This window comes from Panthera onca, chromosome B1, assembly GCF_046562875.1.
Source record: "Panthera onca isolate mPanOnc1 chromosome B1, mPanOnc1 haplotype 2, whole genome shotgun sequence".
In the NCBI taxonomy this organism is placed as follows: Eukaryota; Metazoa; Chordata; class Mammalia; order Carnivora; family Felidae; genus Panthera; species Panthera onca.
The window spans coordinates 62,517,188-62,535,719 of NC_138342.1; the positions used below are offsets into that span (position 1 = coordinate 62,517,188).

Sequence of the window (18,532 nt, forward strand, 5' to 3'; positions counted from 1 at the left end):
GGAACACAGCAGCAATTTCTCTCTATTGCTCGGACATTTGCCAACTACTGATATGACATTCTCACATGATGTTTTAAGTCTTTAGACATCTCCCTGCAATGTCTAAAGAAAGGCAGAGGAGAAAGTGCCTCTTTTTTCTTCTCTTATTGGCTTTCCTGTGATTGGAGTGGTGAAATTGTGCTCAAACAATTGGCCTCTTTGTTAGAAACACATTAATTCAAAATTCCAGGGAAGAGTTAATCCAGGTAGGTCTGGTCTCTATCTGGACAATTTCTTTTTTCTTTTCTTTTCTTAAGTTTATTTATTTATTTTGAGAGAGAGAGAGAGAGAGAGAGAGAGAGAGAGAGAGAGAAGGGGCAGACAGAAAGGAAGAGAGAGAATCCCAAGCAGGCTCCACTCTGTTAGTGCAGAACCCTACAGAGGGTTCAAACCCATGAACCATGAGATCATGACCTGAGCCGAAACCAAGAGTTGGATGCTTAATCAACTGAGTCACCCAGGCACCCCTGGACAACTTCTTTTCAGATTACTTTGGCAGAGAAAAATCCGATGTCTTGCTATTTAAGAAAAAAATAACAACAAAAGAAAAACACATTGCACAAGTATGCAGGTGGCTAATTTATTAATTTTCTTAGTAAAACATCCAAATCTAAATTGCCTTGATTTAGGCTAACCTAAACTACTAATGCAAGCATTTTACATGAATTTAAGAAATGCACTAAATGGAGCAAGCTTATGTCCAAATTTGGAGTTTTATGCTCCTTCTTCCTGATACCAGAATCACTATGTAAAATAGTGGTTAAGAATGTGAGGTCATAGAGGTGCTTGGGTGGCTCTGTCAGTTAAGCAGCTGACTTTGGCTCAGGTTATGATCTCACGGTTCATGAGTTCAAGCCTCTCATGGGGCTCTCTGCACTGGTGGTACAGAGCCTGCTGGATTCTCTCTCCATTTCTCTCTGCCCCCTCGCCTCTGGCTCTCTCTCTCTCTCAAAATAAATAAACTTTAAAAAAATTCTTTAAAAAAAAAAAAAAAGGAGTGTGGGTCATGGAGTCTGCTAGTGCATACTGAATCCACCTGAATCCACCAGTACCTGGTGTGGGATCAAGTTACGTAAACTCTCCGGACCTCTTTTTCTGCCTCTATGTGTGTTACAGCCATTAAAATTATGTCAATACATATAAATCACTTAGTATAATGGTTGACAGTTAATTATTGATTACTAAGTGTGGATTTATTGTGAAGCTGATGTGGATTTATTGTGTCGCTTTAGAGGACCTCACTTGCACAGGCTCTTCCTGAGGTCTCGGGGCAGGGGGGTGGGGGTCTAGCAGAGCCCCCCCCCCCTTTTTTGTTTAGTTTTGCAAAAGGAAGACATTTTAATTGTAGTCAGTTAAGGCTGCTGTCTCTCTCCATGTCAAATTCCACTGCACCATTTTCTCCTGTGTTTAAAGGTATTTGAGTGTCCACCAGTATTTTGGGATCTGGCTAAGGGTAAGTTGATCTGGGGACATACCACTTTAACTATTTTTAACTTAGAAACATGCAAATATTATACTTTAGGATTGATGTCTTATTTAAGAAAAACTTTATCCAGTTTTTTTCATGTATTATGATATTCCTAATGAGTCATAAAACTGAAAGAAATATCTTAAGGTAGCAACAATTTTTTTATTTTAATTTTTAAGCCATGCTTGAGGAAAGACTAAATTTTACAAAATTCTATAGAAAATTATATTACAGTATTATCATCTTATGAAGAGGTAATCGGAGAGTTTGAAGCCATTAACTTTGGCAAAGAGTTTTATAACCATGCATTAAGCAGTTTATTAATAAAAAAATTATTGCTGATTTGATATAAAATATTGATGTTGACACAGATAACATAAAACTCAAAATATGTTTCTGCAATAAGGAAACAGAGAAGCTAATTAATGAGTATGGCTAGTTTTCAATGATGCCCTGAAGTTTTACAGCTCATACTGTGAATGAGAAAGGTCACAAAGATCTTCAAAAGGGGAAAAGGAAGGCAGAAGAGTCAGAGTTGAGAAGGATTTGAAGATTCTAGGATACTGGCTTTGAAGATAAAGAAAGGGGCTACAAGCCAAGGAACGTGATGGTCTTAAGAAGCTGGAAAAGGCAAGGAAATGTTTCTTCCATAGAAGCCTCCAGAAGGAACACAGCTCTGCCAACACCTTGATTTGAGCCTAGTGAGACTCATTTCAAATTTTCGACCCCCAGAACTATAAAATAATACATTTGTGTAGTTTTGAGTCACTAAATTTATGGTGATTTGTTATAGTAGCAGTATGAAACTAGTATAGAAACAATGGGATTGCCAGGGGCAGTTTGTAAAAGGAGGCGCAGTGTTCACCTGGGTTTCTTTAAGCCTGTCACCATGCTGTGAGGAAGTAAAAAGACCACAGAGAAAGGCCACACATGCAGGCATTCTGGCCACCAGCCTCAGCCCAGCCCACAGTCAGCCCCCACTCCGGACATGTGAGGGAGCAAGCCACAAGATGGCTCCAGCCCCAACCACCATCTCAATGCAACTTCATGAAGGACCCTGAGAAAGGACTGACTGCATCACTGAGCTCAGCCCAACTGAGAACTGTGAGTGACAATAATAAGATTATCGTTATTTTAAGCCATTAAGTTTTAGGGCGATTCACTGCACAGCAATAAGTAACTGGGCCAGTTAGCATATATCAGCTTTTAAAAATTTACAATTTTTCTTGATTTGTTTCATCTTAAATAAACATTCACGCTCATATCTAATTTTGTATTGTTAATCCTACTCTTTTTTCCTAGAGAGAACTCCTCTAAATTGGAAAGCTTTAACCCCTCCTTAAAAATTTAGTTCTGTTCAGATGAACATAAGGGAAGGGAATCAAAAATATAAAAACAGGGCGAGGGACAAAACATAAGAGACTCTTAAATATGGAAAACAAACAGAGGGCTACTGAAGGGGTTGTGGGAGGGGGTATGGGCTAAATGGGTAAGGGGCATTAAGGAATCTACTCCTGAAATCATTGTTGCACCATATGCTACGTAATTTGGATGTAAATTAAAAAAAAAAAGTTAGTTCTGTTCTTGAATGTAGACAGAATTTCTTATTCAGAGTGTGGTTAAAAAACATAATAATATATGTAATTAAGCAGACCTGAGGATCTTTGAAATTATGCAACCTTTCTTCTTAGAAATTAAAAAAAATCCTTCATTTTGAAGACACCTTAAAATAACAAAAGCAAAATTTAAGCTTATATTACTTATTCATATCACCTTAAATGTCAATTGCCTTTTCATCTGAGATTAAAATAAGTGATAATTACTTTCACAGAAAATGAAAACTTCCTTTAGCATTAAGATGATGTATTCAACAGATGTCTCCTAAATGATTCTTTACTGACAGTATCAACTTCCCAGAGCGCTGTGATGGCAAGAAAAGACAGGAAATATCTGACTTAGGTTATGGTTCTTGGAACAAGTCATAAAAGAAGAATGTGTTATGTAAATAATAATGTACAATGTCCCAGAATGCAGCCTGGACCACTTAAAATATATTTGCTTTGGGACAGATATACCATTTTGAGATAATCATCTCTGATTTCAAGAATTGCCAAATTATCGGTTGCATGCTCCTTTACCCATCTCTCCATGCCATGTCAAAGCTACTCCATTTATTTCAGTTAACTTGAGCGTAACAGAAAGAGTTCTGGACACTAAGTAATGAGTCAGGACACTGAGGTTAAATGTGCATTGAGTTCAAGGGTTTTTCAGAGATAGTTCTTATAAGGCTGACTCACTTGCAGGATAGTAGGACTGGGAGGGCCCAACCTGGCTGGCTGGCAAAAGGTCTCTTCAGAAGGTCTCTACCGTGTGGTAGGTCCCACAATTCCAAGGCTGAGCACATCACTTTTGGGGGATTAACTGTATTATGAATATCACTAACCCTCTCATGGATAAACACTCCCTCTAAAAGATACAACATGCTCCAACATTGACAACAACAAAAACAACAAGTTCTATATATAGTAAATAAATGGTAAATGTTGAATTCGCTAATTTCAGATTTGGGGGCTTGTCTATGAGAAAAAGTCACAAGGCAGAATATATGAGATGTTCACTCATTTATTGATTGCTTGGAGAAAGGAATTAATTGTCTGCATATAAAATCATCTCATTCCTTCAAGTTCAGATTTAGAAAAATGAGCACTTGGTTGAAAACCTGAATTACTTCAAGATGGCACCCCAGGTTAGTTTATGCTTTCCCTGTTCCTTTCCCTCCAGAAAGCATTCCTGTCCCCTTTTCCAGGTTCTGCTAGCAAGGTTAATCTAAACAGGAGGTTTGGGTCTGCAAAACACCTAAATGACAGAAACTAGCCAAGGCTTAGAGCCAGAAATAGTGCATGAGTGGAAGAGGGAGTGTGGCATTATGTCAGCTTTACCAGTCCCCATCCTGAAGTTGTTTCCTTTCAGGGCTGCTTGCTATTAGATTCCTTTGACAAAGCTAGGGATGGTCCCTTCTTTTCCCTCAAGAAGTCACAGCATTGTGAAAGTCCTGACAGCATACATAGGTGGATATAGTAAAAGTGCCTTTACAAACGTTTCTTTACATATGAAGAGGAAACAACTACCCCTGGTGATTGTTTCTCCCTATTTTTCTTTCCAGATTACAAAGTTAAGGTTCAGTACAATTCACATTATTCAAGGTATTTAAGGTGCTATTTCTACTAAGTAAGGGGGTGCCTGGATGGCTCAGTCAGTTAAGCGTTTGCCTTCGGCTCAGGTCACCAGCTCACAGTTCGTGGGTTCAAGCCCCGCATCAGGCTCTGTGCTGACAGCTCAGAACCTGAGGCCTGCTTCAGATTCTGTGTTTCCTTCTCTCTCTGCCCCTCTCCCATTCACACTCTGTCTCTCTCTCTCTTAAAAATAAATAAACATTAGGGGCACCTGGGTGGCTCAGTCGGTTAAGCGTCTGATTTCAGCTCAGGTCATGATCTCACAGTCTGTGAGTTCCAGCCCCGCGTTGGGCTCTGTGCTGACAGCTCGGAGCCTGGAGCCTGCTTTGGATTCTGTGTCTCCCTCTCTCTCTGCCCTCCCCCTGCTCATGCTCTGTCTCTCTCTGTCTCAAAAATAAATAAAAAAATATTTAAAAAAATAAATAAACGTTAAAAATTTTTTTTTAAAAAGAAAGCTGGGACTCAAAGTCAGGCATTCAGATCCCTCGGCTAGGGCTTTTGCCCTACACCTCAGATGTACCAGCATATTCTGGGCATATTCTGGGACTGTGTTTTATTTACCTATTTTTGTATCCCTGAGGCCTAGTACTATGCCTGGTATCTAGTATATATTCATTAAATGTCTGTTAAATAAAAAGTTAGGATTTATTGTTTAAAACTACCATTTGTAAGAAGAAAGATGTTATCAGAAAAGTTGTATGGGGATTCTGATGCCTTACAAAGTTCAGGGAAAGTCCAAGTATAAAGCACTAAGGGAAGCAGTGCAGCAGCTGCGTGGAAATACTCTATTTTATTTCCAAGGTAGAAGCTTAAGTGCTGAGTGGTTTGAAAGACACTCCTCAAGAGTCAAGGATTCGCTGAATGAAGGCTGTGTTTCTGTGGGTGTGCTGTTTATTTCCTGCTCTGTGCCCACTTTCTAGTTTCACAGTCTCAGATGTCACTGAGGACAAGTTCCCTGTCTGACCTTCATGGGGTTATTGGGGACAGATTATTACCCAATCACACTGCACCCCTATCACTGTGCTGTAGAACACCAAGTATCTTGTAATGAAATAAATCCCCTCAAAGTCCTTTTTGGGGACTGCCAGATTCCTTTTTTTTTTTTTCCTGAACTGTCAGCACAGAGCCCAACACAGGGCTCGAACTCATGAACCATGAGATCATGACCTGAGCCCAAGTCAGACACTTAACAGATTGAGCCACCCAGGCATCCCAGGAACTGCCAGATTTCTGATTCCGTTTTGTATGCGTGCCTAATGCAGGAAAGTCGCCCCCAAGAAAGCTTAGGAAACACTGAAAGGTAGCTGAAAGGTACCTAGAGGAAAATGTCTTTTAAATAAATAAAACCCACAGCTGCAGGAAAGTAAACTTAAGTGATAAGAGCAGACAAATGGAGCCTGGAGAAAGTCTGTCATTAAAAAAGTTTAAAAATTTGGGACACATGGGCGGCTCAGTCTGTTAAGTGTCTGACTCGTGATTCCACCTCAGGTCCTGATCTCATGGTTGATGGGGTTGAGCCCCACATTGGGTTCTGTGCTATAGCAGGGATACTGTTTGGATTCTCTCCCTCTCTCTGCCCCATCCCTTCTTTCTCTCTCTCTCTCTCTCTCTCTCAAAAATAACTTATTTAAAAATTTTAAAGATTAAAAAATAAAGGCTTCGGGCGCCTGGATGGCTCAGTTGGTAAAGCGTCTCACTCCTGGTTTCTGCCCAGGTTCTGATCCCAGGGTGATGGGATCAAGCCCTGCATCAGGCTCTGCACCAAGCATGGAGCCTGCTTAAGATTCTCTCTCTCCCTCTGTCCCTTTCCCCCATACCTATCATGCACATGCTCACTCTTGCTCTCTGAAAAAAAAAAAAAAAAAAAAAAGATTTAAAAATTAAAATAAAAAAATAAAGGCCATATTAATAACCAAAAAAATGAGCATAACAAAAGAAAACTTGCATTATCAGAATATCATCGTTGTTAAAAGGAGGTGTTTTGAAAAAGAGGATGATGTAACTACTTGTCCACTATTTTTTGATGATTGCTATTTCCTTTATCTTAAAAAGGTAAGTGGATTGAGGTGGGTGAAGGGCTCCATACTGGACAATTTGATCAGTCTTTTCTCCCTTACTGAATAGAGCCTGCTGAGAGCAGGAAATTGAACACAGATTACCAAGCTTTCTTGTCTTACTCTTAGAGAACAGCTCATCATTCAAAAGGCTGCCTGATAAAAGATTAAAAAAAAAAAACCCCAATTTTGAAATATCATATAGTATACATTTTGTATAACTTTATAACAGTGATCTAAGTCAAGTACAATTTCTTGATCTCTTTCTTTTGCCTTATACCATATCTATTTAAAAAATCTTCTACCACATAATTTTACATTTCCTCTTTCACATCACTTATTTTATGTTCCTTTTCTATCTTTGCCCTCCTACTTGAAAAAAGTTTTCATGTTTTGGCCACAAACTCTCCTTTCTCTTGAGGTGTATGTTTTCTGTCCAGCTGCTTTCTGTCTCTGGAGCCTCCTTATATACCGCAATGAGCTGTTATCTACTTAATTCTAATCTTAGCTTTATTTTCCATATTAGTTACATATCCTCACTTATGTTTTTCAGCACAGATTTCCAGCAAAAAGTTTATGTCAAATAAAAACAATAGTTTTAATAGTGTTTACAAGATCACAGGCATTGCACAAAATTATGCAGTCTGTAAATCATTTAAAAGTAGTCTGTTAATGTAATTTTGGTTTTTTTCTAAAATAGGATTTGCTCTGAGTTTCCCTTCCACTCAGTTGCTCTTGTGCTGGAGACTCTTGTGTCTAGTCCCCTCTAATATGCATAGGGATCTATTTCTAAACTTCCTTAGCTGCTCTGAAAAGAAATCTGCTTCTAAAGCAGTGTTGTATGATTTCTCATATTCTACAAGTAATAAAACAATTCACAGAAAACATGCAGATGAACAGAAAAGAGAATCTGTTCCTCAGGGCTGATTTCTTAGATGAGAACTCAAGAACCTACTATTTACTGATTTGTGTATTTGGCTGACTGTGACTGGGAATTGACAGAGAAAGTGAAGAAAGTATAAATGTTAGAAGGGAGTCTCTTACACCTCTCAAAGACATTCTGTGTGCAGGTTTGTTTCTCTGGCCTAAGGCACCCTTTGTTTTGCCTTTTTGCTCTGCTCCATAAGAGGTGTGGCCTCTTAATAACGTTAATTATAATGGACAATAAGTTATAATTTATGGGTGGCTGAGACCAAGAAGCCTCTGGGAGTCTTCATTAAAACAACAGCACAATGACAACCTCTGGAGGCATGATATTATAATGATTAAAAGTTTATGTGCCCTTATCCACATACACAGATTAAGTTTTTTTAAGTCCCCTCTTGTACATGGAAAAATTTGAAGGCACATCAAAGTAAAAAGAATACTTAAAACCAACACTCTTGTACCCATCTCCCACCTTCATCACCTCTTAACGTTTTCCCAATTTCGTTTCACTTATCTCTATTGTTTTCCTCTTGGTAGGAAAAACTTTAAAGCGAACGCGAGATAACATTTTACTTGTAAATATTTCAGTAAACACCCCAAAAATTTTATAATAACTTGATTGACTATTACCGTAAAGTGGACCCGCAGAACAAATAAATGTTTTCTAGCTGTTACGGCTCTTCTAAGGTAAGAGCGTAGAGTGGCATACCCCCAAGACGAGTGGAGGTGGGGGTGGGAGGGACTAGACCCCCGGGTAAGGTTTATAAATTCCTCCGGAGCCATCAGGCATGCGCAATCCAGACCCCAGAGTTGCTAAGGCCCCAAGGAAGATAGAGGCTCCGGATAAGACGAAAGCCAATCAGAGGACTCAAAGGCTAATCAGTTAGCCAATCCAGATTCTAGAGTACATCAGATGCTCAGCATTCTGATCTCTGTACCAGTATCCAATCGGAGAGCTGGCTGCTTTGGGCGGACTTTTCAAAACAGCGAAAACAAAACAAATGGGGACCTTTAAAAGGTGCAATGCGACCAGAAACCGTCTCCTTCCGCCTCTCAAGCCTATCACTCCCTGTCTTTCCCCTCTCCGGATCAATCGTGGAAAGCCGACGCCCAGATTCCACCCTCCGCCCAGGGACCGAGAGGGAGCGATGGCTCGGCAAAGCAAAACCGAGCTGAAGAGGGCACAAATCCGGCTGGGGACAGCAGTATGGGGTGGGACTCTTTTTCAAAGTCTTTTGCGGTAGCCGCGGATCCCTCCGCGGGGAGTCACGTGCCCCGCCCCCTTGGGGGCGTCGAAAACTCAAAACAAAAACAAGGGGTTTGGTTCGGCCTCCGCTGTGGAGGCGGCGGTGCCCGCAAAGGGCCAGGGTTAGAAGGGCCGGCACTGCGCCCCAGCCGGAGGGTGGGCGCACGGGTAGCGGGATGAAGCTCCGGCTGTGAGGCCGAGGCGGAGGTGGCAGTGGGGGGGGAAGGGTCCGATGCCGGTCCGGGGGCACCGCTGAGGCGGCGGGTCCCCGACCTCCGGAGACAGGTTCGGACGCCCCCGCCGTGCCCAGTCCTCACCGGACCGTGACGACGCGGGCCGGTTGAGGCTCCTCTCCGGCACGGTGAGTGGGCTCGCCCGGGCTCGCGGGGTTTCTTTGTTTGTGGTTGGGACGTGGTAGGGGGATGTGGGAGTACCCAATCGGCCCCGGAGCGACTCCGGTCCTGCCCTCAGCCCTGCCCCGGGGGAGTGAGCACTGAAGACGGAAAGATGTTGGAAGGAGGAGTGGTGAGTCGAGGAGGCTGAAGACAATTCTTTAGTTGCAACCCACCCCCATTTTGTCACGGGGGCTCGCTGGGGTGGTGCTTCCTGGATTGACAGCCCCAGGGCTCAGCACGGTTGAGGAACCTGGGATCAGTGGATGGACGGGTGATGTCCAGGCATGGGGTGGGCTGGACTTCTGTCCCCCGACTGGGTGGGCCACGCCACCCCACCGCTCTCATGGATCGGGGTCTTGCCACTCGGGTGGAACGGGGATAGGCGCTGCCGAAGCGGATGAGAAAGCTTGGGGACTGAACTCCAGCGAGAGGGGCTTCAGGAGCTGGGCTCCCCGGGAGAGGCGGGGCTCGGGAGTCTCCTCCCCCCGGTTCTTTGTTCGGTCGCGAGACTTTCTTTCCCCTCCCCCTTATTGTGTAAAGCGCCCACTCCCAAGACCCGCTGCCTTAGGTGCCCCGGGTGCTTTCCGCGGGCAGAAGCCCCTCCTCCCCCACGGCTTCAGGTAGGGCGGACGGACACTGCCGCCCCAGGGCAGTTTCCGGTTTGTGAAACCTCCGGGAGGCTGGGGCTGGCCGGTCTGACCCAGCGCTGGCCGGCGGACGACAGCGCGGCCCCTCCTCCTGCCACACCTCCCTGGCTGTGGGGAAGGATTGCGCCGGGGTTCTGGAGGACGTGACTGATCCCCTCCTACCCAGGGTGTGCTGGGGCGTCTCTAGCTTGAGGTATTGACCCCAGCTCTTTTTTTGCCCACTCCCCACCCCCTCCCCAGGATACCTACTCTAACTGTGGGTGGTGTCTTTGCTGCAGATGAAGGATTTAGGGGCAGAGTATTTGGCGGGTCGTGAAGGGGTCCAGCTCTTCGGATTGTTGAACCTCTATTTAGAACAGGAACAGAGATTCCAACCTCGAGAAAAAGGGCTGAGCTTGATCGAGGCTACACCGGAGGTAAGCTCCCAGAAAAGATGTCTTGCTCAAACAGCTGATAGGGCTTGGAAAAGGATAACTTTTAAGTTGAATCAAGATTAAAGGCTGCAAATTTTCTTAAGATAAAATTTTGGCTTTCTAGAGTACTAAGATAAATCTTACAATATTATGCACGAGAGTGATACTAACCCTCGAGAAGTGTTTCTTCAAATGTGGTACCTCCAACCTGCAGCTTCTGGGGTGGGGGGGAGACTCTTACGTCGGAATTGAGTAGTTCCGTTGTGGAAATAACCTTTGCCCGTGAAATACTTCATAGTAGGGCCTTTTCTTTATTAGAAAAAACAAAAATCTAATTATCTCCATTACAAGGGAGTTATATTTGCTTTAACCCCTGGAAGTGACAACAGTTTTCTGAAGCTCTTCTGTAATGTAGGTTTTAAAAAAGCAGTGATATGTATACATATTTCGTACCTGAAAAGGTTTGTAGCATTAAATGATTCCACTCTTTCCCCCCATATTCTTAAAGGTTAAGGGAAAAAATTACTCTATTTGAATCTAATTGTGTGTATTTATCTAGTTCTAAGAAAGTCATAACTTTGGCTCTTGGTTTTTATTTCAGGATGATAACACTTTGTGTCCAAGATTGAGAAATGCCAAAGTAGAAGATTTAAGGAGTTTAACCAACTTTTTTGGATCTTGCACTGAAACTTTTGTCCTGGCTGTCAATATTTTGGACAGATTCTTGGCTCTTATGAAGGTATTTAACCAGTGTGTGTGTGTGTGTGTGTGTGTGTGTGTGTTTTGTTTTTGAGAGAGAGAGAGAACAAGAACGAGCAGGGAAAGAGCAGAGAGGGAAGAGAGACAGAATCCCAAACATGCTCCATACTGTCAGCATGGAGCCCAGTGCAGGGCTCTGAACTCAGGAACCCATGAGATCATCAGCTAAGCCAAAATCAAGAGTTGGACGCTTAACCGACTGAGCCACCCAGGTGTCCCTATATCTTTATATTTCTAAACGTAGTGCACAGCACAGTGCCTAGGATACAGGGGTTCGATAAATGTTTGACAAGTGAATGTAATTATGTCACTGTGCATAAACATTTTTAATTGGAAGTGTGATCTTTAGTGCCAGGTTAAGAGATTACAGAATTAACTGTGTTGGATTTTAAGTTTGGTTTTGCTGTCCCTCTTCTATGCCTTCTCTTTGCAGATGTGACAAAATGAAGAACACTGTTTTTAGGTATTCCCTATATATGTATACAATTCTCAAAATAAGGTTTTCACATTTTCATCTTTCGTCACATTTTCTGTTGGAGCTTAGGTATTTTTAATACTGAAACATAAATTCAAGTATAGCAGTATGTTAAAGGTGACCTGCCTTCCCTGTGAGAAGTCTTTTCAAAGCGGGGAACCATAGTCTTATTAACCAGCTACTGTTAGAAAAATGTGGCAATTCTTCTGCCAATAGGATTGCTGTCAGCTGCTGGGTCAGTTTTCAGGGCACTGAAAAGAAAAGGGCAGCCATCTGTCCATGGCAGCTTTTACATATGCTCTGTTCTGCACAACTGATGCAATATTTCTCTTGGGCAAATTTGCACTGAAATGTAGGATGATATTTAAAGATAAGAAGAGAAGAAGATAAAAAGATAAGTTACACGTATTATTTTTATATTCAAAGAAGTATGTATTTTCTTAGAGTTGAAAGGCTTAATTTATTTTGGGGGAGATTGCACTATTAGGAATTTCATGTTTGAAATACAAAGTATAATTCAGTGTTAGAAACCTAGCTGTTAAATTTGCATTTAAATTACTTAATTTAAATGCTTAAAATGCCTTTTTTAAAAAAGAGGAAGTTAAGTCAGTTTAAAATGTAAAAATGATTAATTATAATTGTGAATAAGGGTAAAGTATTGGTAACAGATTGTGTTCTGTCTTAAGAGTTAGGGACATCATCATATTAAGTGTCGGCTTTACTGAATTAGAGTGACAGTTGTTAGAAGAAGCTTTTTGTTCTTTGCTTTTCAGGTGAAACCTAAACATTTGTCTTGCATTGGAGTCTGTTGTTTTTTGCTGGCTGCTAGAATAGTTGAAGAAGAATGCAATATTCCATCCACTCATGACGTAATCCGGATCAGTCAATGTAAATGTACTGCTTCTGACATAAAACGGATGGAAAAAATAATTTCAGAAAAATTGCACTATGAATTGGAAGCTACTACTGCCTTAAACTTTTTGCACTTATACCATACTATCGTACTGTGTCATACATCAGAAAGGTCAGTGGGATTAAAAGTAAAAATTTTGTGCTTTAGCGTTCCTGTAGCTAACAGTTGTAATGCCAGTGAAGTTTATATTTTTACTTTTCTAAACTTTCAACTTGGATTTTCAAGAGCAAGTTTTTAGAATCATTTAAGTCTTTGGAAGTTTAATAAATATTTTGTTCTACCTTTTCATTGTATAGGAAAGAAATACTGAGTCTAGATAAACTAGAAGCTCAACTGAAAGCTTGCAACTGCCGACTTACCTTTTCAAAAGCAAAAGTAAGTTGATTTCTTGCTTACATAGGTCTCGCTGTTTCTGTTTTTAATTTTTAAAAAAATATTTTTTTCTTTTTTTTTTTTTTTTAATAGCCATCTGTGTTAGCTTTGTGCCTTCTCAATTTGGAAGTAGAAACTTTGAAATCCATTGAATTACTGGAAATTCTTCTGCTTGTTAAAAAACATTCCAAGGTAATTGATCTTCAGTTCTTATTCTTTAAAGCAGACTTGTTACCTAATTTATCAGTTTTTTACCCCTGTGGTGATTTAAACATTAAATAATAACCTTATGGGCCTTTTACCTTTTCCACTTCTGTTTTGTACCTCATGTGTTGATGTTCTCAAAATGCAGCTCTGACCCAGACAGTATTAAACTGGAAGGGAACCTGACCACTTACCCTAGCTTCTTTCTATGTTCAGATATTGTATCTTCTCTGGTATTCTCACTTATTGATAACAGTGTTCTGCAGTGCAACGTGCAGATTATTCAAAAATGCATACTAGGAAATAGACTTAGTAAATATACTAATGGCAGCCCGTTACATCTGTAGGGCTGAATCATTATCCCATTAGTAGCATTACCAAAATAACTTCAACAATGTTTTTCTTTTTAAACCTCTTTAAGCCAGCTCAATAAGTTTTGCAGTAAAAGGTGTTAGTACTAAAAGGAGTGCCTCAGGGTTCTGTTAGCACAGAGGTAGGGCAGACTGTGAGAGGCACTATGACTGGGAGTCTCATTGGACCAAAAAAATCTTAGACAATGAAAGTTTGGGTAGCAGAGGCTTGTGGCCAGAAGGTTGGTGGACTAGAAGAGTTTGGGAATCATTTTAAGGTTGGCTTATAGTTGGAATGTCTAGGTGATAGTCAGAAGCCAGGAGTAAGGAGATCCAACTCAAATAGTGATTTTGGAAGCCAAGCATGGAAATGAGACAAGGAGTCATGAATGACCAAGATTTGAACCTAATGATGGGGAGAATGTTGACCCCATTGAAGGAAGCTTGAAAGACACTAATTTGTGATCAAATTATGATTTTGGGTATTTGTATATCTTTCAGGTAGGTAGATATTTAGCAGATATTTGGCAGCCTGGAATAAAAACTCAGAAGGTACATTGTAGTTGGAGATTGAAATATGGAATTTCTCATGAAGAAATAATAATAGAAACCATAAGAAACTTGTGGGAGTTCTTTGTTTAGGGGTCAGTTGAAACTCTGGGTTTTCAGTGTTGGTGGTTTTCCCCTTAAGAGTCCAGTGAAGGAGGGTACATGAGACAAGTAAGTGCGCCGTCAGGTTGGAAAAAAGTTACCAACAAGGAGGAGGTGGTCAGGAATATTGAATTTAGATGAGATGCCCAGTATAAAAAGAATTGAAGGAGGCTATTCTATACCTAGAGGAGATGTCAGTAGAAAGAGAAACTAGTGGTAGAAGCCAGATTGCAAAGGGGTTAAGATGTAGGTGGATTAGGTGGAAATGGAGACCACGATGATATAAAATTATCTTCTGTTTGTGGCAAAAGTATTTGTGAAGTGTTTTGTTTTTAGCAGATGAATTCTAGCTTTCATTTAAATAATGAACTTACTAGTTTTAATCCAAACCTTTTTTAATAACGTTATCTGGAAATATCTTAAGTGAAAATTGACTCATTAATAAATTGGGGCATTTCCCAGTGGTGGAGAGGCTATGCCCTTTTGGGGAAATTCCTCTTCTGTCATATTGCTAACTTCCCCATTAGCATATATCTGGTGTCTTTAGCAATCCAAACAATGCTATGTCACAGAAACCTAAATCATGTTACATTTCTTTCATTGAGGCTATTAAAGAATATACTTAATAATTGGCTGATTAGCAGACCTAATGTTTTTAGGTCAGTGTATTTTCTTAAAATAGGCATTTTATTAGGTTCTGTGTAAATTGTTTGTATCTGTGATGCTCCTCCCTTAAATCAGCGGTTACCAAATTTTGACTGCTCATTCGAATCACTTGTGGAGCTTTAAAAAATCTTGATGTCCAGCTCACATCCCATATCAAATAAGAATATCTGGTGGTGGGAGCCAGGCATCAGTATATTTTAAGCATCACAGGTGATTCTGAGGTATTTAACTTCTTCGTTAAAATATTTTTTTCCAGGTTAATGACACCGAGTTCATTTACTGGAGGGAGTTGGTTTCTAAATGCTTAGCTGAATATTCTTCTCCTGAATGTTGCAAACCAGATCTTAAGAAACTGGTTTGGATTGTTTCAAGGCGCACAGCCCAGAACCTCCACAACAGCTACTATAGTGTTCCTGAGTTGCCAACAATACCAGAAGGGGGTTGTTTTGATGAAAGTGAAAGGTAAGCAGGTTCCTTGACAAATTAGACCTCCTCAGAGTAAGTAACACTGATTTTACACTCAAAATGGAACCTGGCAATACTACACAGTATTAAAGAAAGCCAATAGCATCATCTCTTCAGCTGAGAAAATTAGCTAGAGGTAGTTTTATTAAAATAGGTGAGGATTTAGTGATATGCTCCCAACCCCCCCTCTCTTTTTTTTTTCGTTATTAAAAAAAGCAAAACATGATGCTCTGTATTCCATCTCCAGGACTTGTAACTGGAAGTTTGTACCTTTTGACCACTTTCGTCTATTTTATCCCTCCCTCTGTCAACCACCAATATGTTCTCTGCATCTATGAGTTCTGGTTTTTGTTTTTTTCATTCTTAGATTCCACACTGAAGTAAGATCATACAGTATTTGTCTTTCTCAGTATGACTTGTTTCATTGCCTCCCTTTTTGAAAACTGGTTGTTTCACATCTCCCTTGTTCTCTGAAATCTAGTTTAAGAACAAACAAAACCTGAAATGGCTTTACCAGCTTTTCAGGGTTAGTATGGATTCCTAATATGGTGCTGCGGGTTAAATGACCAGAAAAGGGAGGGAACCACCACCACTAATGTGGCAGACTTATGTAGATATTTTTACGGTTTTGTCAGATGCCATTGTCTTGCTCAGAGTTCATTTTCGTTCATAAAATGAATACTTTTACTAAATTTGATTGTTTTACCATCTAGAAATAACGAGTTTTATTTTCACAGTTTACTGGTTTCTTGGTTTGATATTTGAGAGTAATAGGGATACAATTGTTAATGCAAGAAAGATATCAAAACCATGTGATTGAAGATATGTTGTCCTTAGTCTCCATTTATTGGATTTAAAGTGGTTAGAATTGTAGTTAGTTGCTAATATGTATTAATTGGTACCAGAATAATAGTTTGGCAGATGGTAATTTATCTAAATCTCTTAGAATCTATATTTTCTAAGATTACAATAGATTATAATTCATTTTAGGAAGTCCTTACAAGTTAAATTTTGTCTCTATAAAGTTTAAATTTTGATACAGAAACCCTGAGACTAAAGATACCCATTTAGCAGTTTCATTTGGCCTGTAAAACCTTTAAGTATTTTCTAAATAATGGAATCTTCTTCTTGTGTCTTGTTCTGCCTTTAGTGAGGACTCTTGTGAAGATATGAGTTGTGAAGAGAGTCTCAGCAGCTCTCCTTCCAGTGATCAAGAGTGCACTTTCTTTTTCAACTTCAAAGTGGCACAGACATTGTGCTTTCCATCTTAGAAATGTAATTGTTCTGTGTCAGAATTTAAAGTGCGTATACAGGTTTCAAAGCAATAAATGGGGGAGTAGGTAGTTTTCTGGTCCATCCCCCATCTAGGCAGGAATCGCATAGACTAGAATACCTACCTTCTATTTATTATTCAGATCAGATCTGGCCTATTTTCATATTTAATCCTAAGCCATCAAATGGGTTAGTGCCTCGTAAACAATTAACAATGTTTTACACATTGGCACTTTATTTTTCTCATTGATCTTTAGCTACTTGGGGGAGGAGGGAAGGTGCTGATACCTTCAATTTATTACTTTTCAAGAAGATTTTTAAAGATGAATAGTGTAGCTTATCTTAAACTTTTTATAAAGCCTTCTCGTGTCTTTCTTTAAACAGATTGGGAGCATAAAAGTGCTTCCTCAGCAGGGACATTGGATAATCCTTTAATGGTTTATCATAGATCTCCCCTACTTTCCATTCTCGGAACAGAGAATATACTCTTAAATGTCAGACAACTTTTTTTGTTGCTTTGTTGTTTTCTAAATGATCACTTACTCTCTGATGCAGACTCTATAAACTTAGGAATTATAATAGTGACATTTCTGTGAATTTTAGTATATAATGTGTTAATTGAGGTTTCTGCTAAAGCAGAAATCATTGACAGGCTAGGGTTGTTAGTTGCATTTCTAATGCCTAAGTATTGTCAGACTGTAGTATTATTTTAATGTTATTAAAACAATCCATAATCTATTAGTTATGCATGCATCTATATGAAAGCAGTACAGGAAGCTGAAGAGAACTATAGGTAACTGGAATGATAAATGTTGATCTTTGTAGTATATTTTATTTCATTTTCTTATATTAAAAAAAAGTCTGCATGATTATGTTTTATTCCCTTTATAATTCACGTTTCAAAAATATTGGTATTAGTGTATGGGTGCCAAGACTGAACATGAAGTAAAAAAAAAAAAAAAGTTAAGTGTTTGTAGCATTCTAGTTTTAAGCATATCTGTGTGGTGGTACAGCCATGAGAATAGGGATTTACAAACTCTGTACACTTGGGATTTTGTACAGAGAATTTTTTTTAACTTTATAAATTGTATATGAAAATGTAAATCTTTAAAAATGTACATAAAAATACTGTATTTTTTTACCTTGTGTGTGTGGTAGTCTAGTCATTGCATGTAAATATAATTTATTGTGTATTCTGTTATTCTAAGTAATACATTGATGACTTTTTAAATGGTCAGTCAACATCCATTGGATGTTTTCTGAAGTGAATCTTTTTGAAGTAATGATAGATTACAACTCAAAATAAAAAGGTTAATGAATTATACTCTTCGTCTGCAATCTTAATTTTTTTGGCAAAAAGAAAAAGTGCTTGCTGTATTTCAGTGGAAAGGCTTGAAGTGAGGCTGGAGTGCCTCCAAGGTAAGCTGTCTATCTGGTTACCAGAAGTCCTCTAGGTAATATTTCTTCATCACAGTTTGGCCCTCAGCCTTGGAGATACTGAAAGCAAATCTGTCACTTGAGAATTGACCGCTCTCTGGGGTGGACTTATATTAAACAAAAGAGTGATGTATTGACCTGAATGCCTATTAATTTATAGCGAAAGGCAACAGGTATCAAGTACACCGGAATACTCAGGTTGGGAGGTCGATAGTTTCTTTCTGCAGACACACCAAATTCTAATCAGAAGGTTGCTTGGCAAATAAACACGAGGAGTGTTATTATGACTGACCCTGCCAGCCTCTGGCTCTTTGGACCTCTTTTTCCAAGACTTAGGCTTGTTTTGAAAGTCATGGCGTGTGTGTGTGTGTGTGTGTGTGTGTGTGTGTGTGTGTGTGTGTGTGTAGGAGCATATGTTACCCGTCTAGTTAATTTTGCAGACTTGTTTTCTCTAGTTGGTTAGAAAATCAGATCTACTAATGTGGTTTTCATTTAATACTAATACCTCTTCTCCCTTGGAGATAGGGCCATGTTTTCCTAACCCTT

General features: G+C 39.8%; 1 protein-coding gene across 3 annotated transcripts; it reads left to right on the top strand.

Moving 5' to 3' along the window:
• Window positions 1-8,979: 8,979 nt before the first annotated feature.
• Window positions 8,980-17,873, top strand: CCNG2 (cyclin G2). 3 transcript variants are annotated; one of them, XM_060654815.3, is made up of 9 exons: window positions 8,981-9,328; window positions 10,176-10,202; window positions 10,288-10,425; window positions 11,024-11,161; window positions 12,430-12,680; window positions 12,866-12,944; window positions 13,035-13,133; window positions 15,069-15,274; window positions 16,428-17,873. In XM_060654815.3, exons 3-9 carry the CDS (start codon window positions 10,288-10,290, stop codon window positions 16,546-16,548), a joined length of 1,032 nt encoding a protein of 343 aa, XP_060510798.1. In that variant the 5' UTR covers window positions 8,981-9,328; window positions 10,176-10,202; the 3' UTR covers window positions 16,549-17,873. The 3 variants fall into 3 exon arrangements, with proteins under 3 accessions (XP_060510799.1, XP_060510798.1, XP_060510797.1); XM_060654816.3 differs by lacking the exon at window positions 10,176-10,202 and having other exon boundaries at window positions 8,980-9,328; window positions 10,250-10,425; XM_060654814.3 differs by lacking the exon at window positions 10,176-10,202 and having other exon boundaries at window positions 8,984-9,328.
• The last annotated feature ends 659 nt before the right edge of the window (window positions 17,874-18,532 follow it).